The sequence below is a fragment of the Otolemur garnettii genome, unplaced genomic scaffold (genome assembly GCF_000181295.1).
Source record: "Otolemur garnettii isolate 467f Iridium unplaced genomic scaffold, OtoGar3 scaffold00022, whole genome shotgun sequence".
NCBI lineage: Eukaryota > Metazoa > Chordata > Mammalia > Primates > Galagidae > Otolemur > Otolemur garnettii.
Window position 1 is genome coordinate 17,170,680 of NW_003852417.1, and position 4,954 is coordinate 17,175,633.

Below are 4,954 nucleotides of genomic sequence, written 5' to 3' on the forward strand. Positions count from 1 at the left end.
ACCCACAGCAACCTCAAACTCTTGGGCTTAAGTGATTTTCTTGCCTCAGCCTCCTGAGTAGCTGGAACTACAAGCACCCACCACAATGCCCGGCTGTTTTTTGGTTGTAGTTGTCGTTGTTTAGATGTAGGTCTGGGCCGGCCTCGAACCCGCCACCTTCAGTGTATGTGGCCGGTGCCCTACTCAGTGAGCTATGGGTGCCAAGCTAGCACTATATATTAATAAAAATAGAATACATGGGAAACACTGAGTATAATGTACACAGTGAGGACAGTTATTGATTCATGAAACGTATGTTTCAAATTTTCTGTACATATGTACATGTGTACCTGGTTATGATATTTTAAAATACTGGAAATGCACAATAAACAATCCAGTGTAAGAAATGTTTTTCTGGAATTTGTCCTGAGCTCGTCAAACACCATTTGTCTTACACAGGTTGAGCAATTCCTAATCTGAAAATCCAAAATCCAAAATGCTCCAAAATATGAAACTTTTTGGGCACCAATGTGATGCCACAAGTAGAGAATTCCACACTTGACCCCGTGTGATGGGTCACAGTTAAAACTTAGTCAAAAGTTTGTTTCATGCACAAAATTATTAAAAATACTGTATGAAATTACCTTTAGGCTATGTATATAAGGTATATATAAAACAAAAAAATTCATATTTAGATTTGGGTTCTATTCCCAAGATATTTTATTACATATATGCAAATACTCCAAAATCTGGAAAATTCTGAAATGCTTTTGATCCACAACATTTCAGATCAAAGATTCTCAACCTGTATCAAAGAATAATCATTCCTCAATAATTGTTTAAAACTTAAAAAAACCCAAACCACTAAAGTCTGTAATACCGCCAACTAGCTAGAAAAATGGGAAGGGTGAATGAAGCTGATACATATATGCCTCCATTTAAAAAAAAATTTTTTTTTTGTAGAGACAGAGTCTCACTTTATCACCCTTGGTAAAGTACTGTGGCATCACAGCTCACGGCAACCTCCAACTCTTGGGCTTAGGCAATCTCTTGCCTCAGCCTCCCAAGTAACTGGGACTACAGGTGCTCGCCACAACGCCCAACTATTTTTTTTTGCAGTTTTTGGCCAGGGCTGGGTTTGAACCCACCACCTCCAGCATATGGGGCTGGTGCCCTACTCACTGAGCCATAGGCACTGCCCAATTTTTTTTTTTTTTTTTTGAGTCAGAGTCTCACTATGTGGCACTCTAGGTAGAGAGCTATGGCATCACAGCACACAGCAACCTTAAACTCTTGGGCTTAAGCGATTCTCTTGCCTCAGCCTCCTAAGTAGCTGGGACTATGGGCACCTGCCACAACACCTGACTATTTTTGGGTTGTAGTTGTCATTGTTGTTTGGCAGGCCCCGGGCTGGATTCGAACCCATCAGCTCTGGTATATGTGGCTGGCACCTTAGCCGCTTGAGCTACAGGTGCAGAGCCTTAAAAAAATTTTTAAGACAGAGTCTCACTGTTGTAGGGCTAGAGTGTAGTGGCATAATCATAGCTCATAGCAACCTCAAACTTGTGGGTTTAAGCAATCCTCCTCCCTCAGCCTCCCAAGTCGCTGAGGTGCATGCCACCACACCTGGCTAAGTTTCTCCATTATTTGCAGAGACAGGGGTCTTGCTGTATTGCTGAGGCTGATCTTGAACTCCTGGCTCCAAGCAGGCCTCTTGCCTTGGCCTCTTAGAGTGCGAGGATAATGGGCACGAGCCACTGTGCCCAGCCCTTTCTGTTTTTTGCCCTTTGAGACAGGGTCTCACTCTGTTACCCAGTTTGAAGAGCAATGGTTCAGTCACAGCTCACTGCAGTCTCAAACTCCTGGGCTCAAGCAATCCTCCCACCTCAGCCTCCTTCCCCATTTTTTGTAGAGACAGGATCTTGCTGTGTTGCCCAGGCTGGTCTCCCACCTTGCTTCCCCAGTTGCAGAGACTATAGGTGTGAGCCACCATGCCCTGATCTTGGCTCCTTTACCACTTCACCAAAAATAGGGTAGCTTCAAAGTTTCATCTCTAGGCCTGAACAAAAAAGAAAACTATTTTTCTATCAATGCATTGACTTGGTCTCAACAAAACCAGTCCAAGTACAGAATAAAAAATATCCAAGCAATTCATTTTGAAAGGATTTAACTTTAATTCTGTTCTTTCTAGTTACAACCTCACTACTGAGAGCAAGTTCAAACATCTATAGACCACCAGAGTTTTCCTGGCATTAACTTGCTTACTGAGATTAATAAGAAATGATAAGCAATAAAAGAAAAAAATTATAATGCTTTTTTCTTTTTCAGCTTCACACAGAGTATTTGATCTTTGGTTTTCCCTGTAACTTATGATGAAAAATTGAGAGGAAATAGCTTTACCTGAGATTCAGAGAGATAACCAGCATCGCTTCCTTGTTCGATTCCAGTCTTTACTACCTAAAAAACATACAAAGCACTTGCTCAGAGGAATAGATAGGCAAGATATAAAATAATGCTAAATAAAACTGCCAGTGCTGTTAGCCCTGAAAGAGTAAATTAAAAGTCTAGACTGGTGTGAGAAAGACAAAAGGATTGAGTGCCTGGTGCTCAAGGTTGATTTCATTCGTCATCTCTGAAGCTACTACCAAACCTAGCATAAAATGGAAAAGGAAAGAGAAAACTTAAATTCCCCTTCCAACTTCCCTACTGTTCTTCAAACGTAAGGCGAGCCTTACACTTTTAACCCTTTTCTCTCTATGCTTTCTTCCTTAGATCCATGACACATTAATCATGAACTCTATGAAATTCAATTTAACACTTGAGCTAAGTACCACCTGAAGTACAATGATAAGAATAAGAGTATGACCCTGTACTCAATCGCCATTAAGTTTTATTTTTATTTTATTATTTTTTGTTGTTGTTGCAGTTGTCATTGCTGTTTTAGCTGGCTGAGGCTGGGTTTGAACCCGCCACCTTCGGTATATGGGGACGACGCCCTACCTACAGGTGCTGCCTAAGTTTTATTTATTTATTTATTTATTTATTTGAGACAGAGTCTAGCTCTGTTGCCTGAGTAGTGTGCTGTGGCATCATCATAGCTCACAGCAACCTGAGGTTGCTCCTGGGCCCAAGGGATCCTCTTGCCTTAGCCTCTTGAGAGACTGGGACTACAGGCACAGGCTATCATCCCCAGCTAATTTTCTCTATTTTAGTAGATATGGGGTCTTACTCTTGCTCAGACTGGTCTTCAACTCCTGTGCTCAAGGGATCTTCCTGCCTTTGCTTCCCAGAGTGCTAGGATTACAGGTGTGAGCCACTGCACCGGGCTAACCCACTTTTCTTCTAACCCACTTCTATCCATTACTGTGAAAATAGCTCCCTATGATCTATATTGGACAAAGGTAAAATTTTCTCAATTTGTTATTGCCAAATGTCTAAAATCTAGCTTTAATCTGCCTTTCTTTTTTTAAAATATTTATTTATTTATTTATTTATTATTTTTTTGGAGACAAGAGTCTCACTGTGTCGCCTTGTGGGCAGAGTGCTGTGGCGTCACAGCTCACAGCAACCTCAAACTCTTGGGCTTAAGCGATTCTCTTGCCTCAGCCTCCCAAGTAGCTGGGACTACAGTGCCCACCACAATGCCCGGCTATTTTTTTGTTGTAGTTGTCAGTGTTGTTTGGCAGGCTCAGGCTGGATTCAAACCCACCAGCCCCGGTGTTATGTGGCTGGTGCCCTAGCCGCTGAGCTACAGGTGCCGAGCCTAATCTGCCTTTCTTAAGGCAGATAGTTAACATCTTACTAACCCTCTACAAAAACTGGTGTCCCTAAATGTTCCTTGAAGAGCCTCTTGTTTTTCACCTTCTGTAACTTTACTCAAAATGCCTGTCCTACCTGGCACTACTTTCCTTTCACTTATCCTTCACCCAGTTTTCAGGACTCAAGTCAGATCTCATGAGGCTCTTCCTAATCTCATTGGCTCCAGGGGATGGTTCCCTCCTCTGTGCACTCAGCAATTTTCCTCTGTTCCCACAATCTGTTATTAATCTTATGCTGCCTTATCTCTCATGCAGTCACCTGCCTGACCGTGTGTGTGTGTGTGTGTGTATGTGTCTCTCTCCAGCCCAGACTGTGAGGCAAAAGCAGGTAGGGGATCATGTTTCATATTTTAGGTATCCTCAAAATTTATTTGTTGACTAACCCATTATCCAATGAAGTCTTTGATTATATGCTCTTTTAACCCTGGACTTTCCAACTGAAAGTTCTAAGGTTTTTTTTTTTTTTTTGTAGTTTTTGGCCAGAGCTGGGTTTGAACCCCCCACCTCCGCCCTACTCCTTTGAGCCACAGGTGCCGCCCAAAAGTTCTACGTTTTTAAAGTCTACCACTGGACAGAGATTTCTTCAATCCTGTGACCAGTTTAATTATCCTTCTTGATCTTTGGCAGACTATCTCTATATCATTTTAAAAAATAACTACAGCAATAGGAAAGTCCTTGAGGGATTTTATAGTAGGTACTGACAATGACTTTGACAGAAGATTGAATACACCTATCAATTTTGTTTCAACTGTCTCTTGGTTAATTCCTGATATTTGATTGGCCTTGTGAAACTGTTAGGTTTCCCAGAACCTAACTCATAGGTTCTTACTTATAGCTTTAAACTCATCAACCAGTGAGTATGTCTAGGACTAATTTTCCCCAAATATATTATTACTTTAAATGAATCCTCATGGCTTGCTATACTCTTCTCTTATTTTTCTTAAAGCAAAATGGCAGAATAAAGAAATTTAGTATTGAACATACATAGTCCAGAGGTAATAGAGAGGAAATATGGTTAATAGAGAGGAAATTTGAGAAAAGTGCGAGTATAGGGTAAGACTCACATCAATTATTTTCAGAGGTGCAGGATAAAGGCCTTTGGTCTGCTTTCGCACTTTTTCTTCCACTTTTTTATAAATCTGTTGCCTGACAAATGG

General features: G+C 41.2%; 1 protein-coding gene across 1 annotated transcript in view; it reads right to left on the reverse strand.

The window, feature by feature from the left end:
* The window catches only part of HADHA (hydroxyacyl-CoA dehydrogenase trifunctional multienzyme complex subunit alpha), a gene marked incomplete at its 3' end in the record, with an annotated part of 40,840 nt that overhangs the window by 6,501 nt on the left and 29,385 nt on the right, over positions 1 to 4,954 (reverse strand). The window contains exons 10-11 of the mRNA XM_023511818.1: positions 4,862 to 4,954; positions 2,380 to 2,436 (exon numbers count right to left, since the gene is read on the reverse strand). Of these exons, the coding sequence (XP_023367586.1) occupies positions 2,380 to 2,436; positions 4,862 to 4,954 (150 nt within the window). The remainder of the gene's footprint in view (positions 1 to 2,379; positions 2,437 to 4,861) is intronic.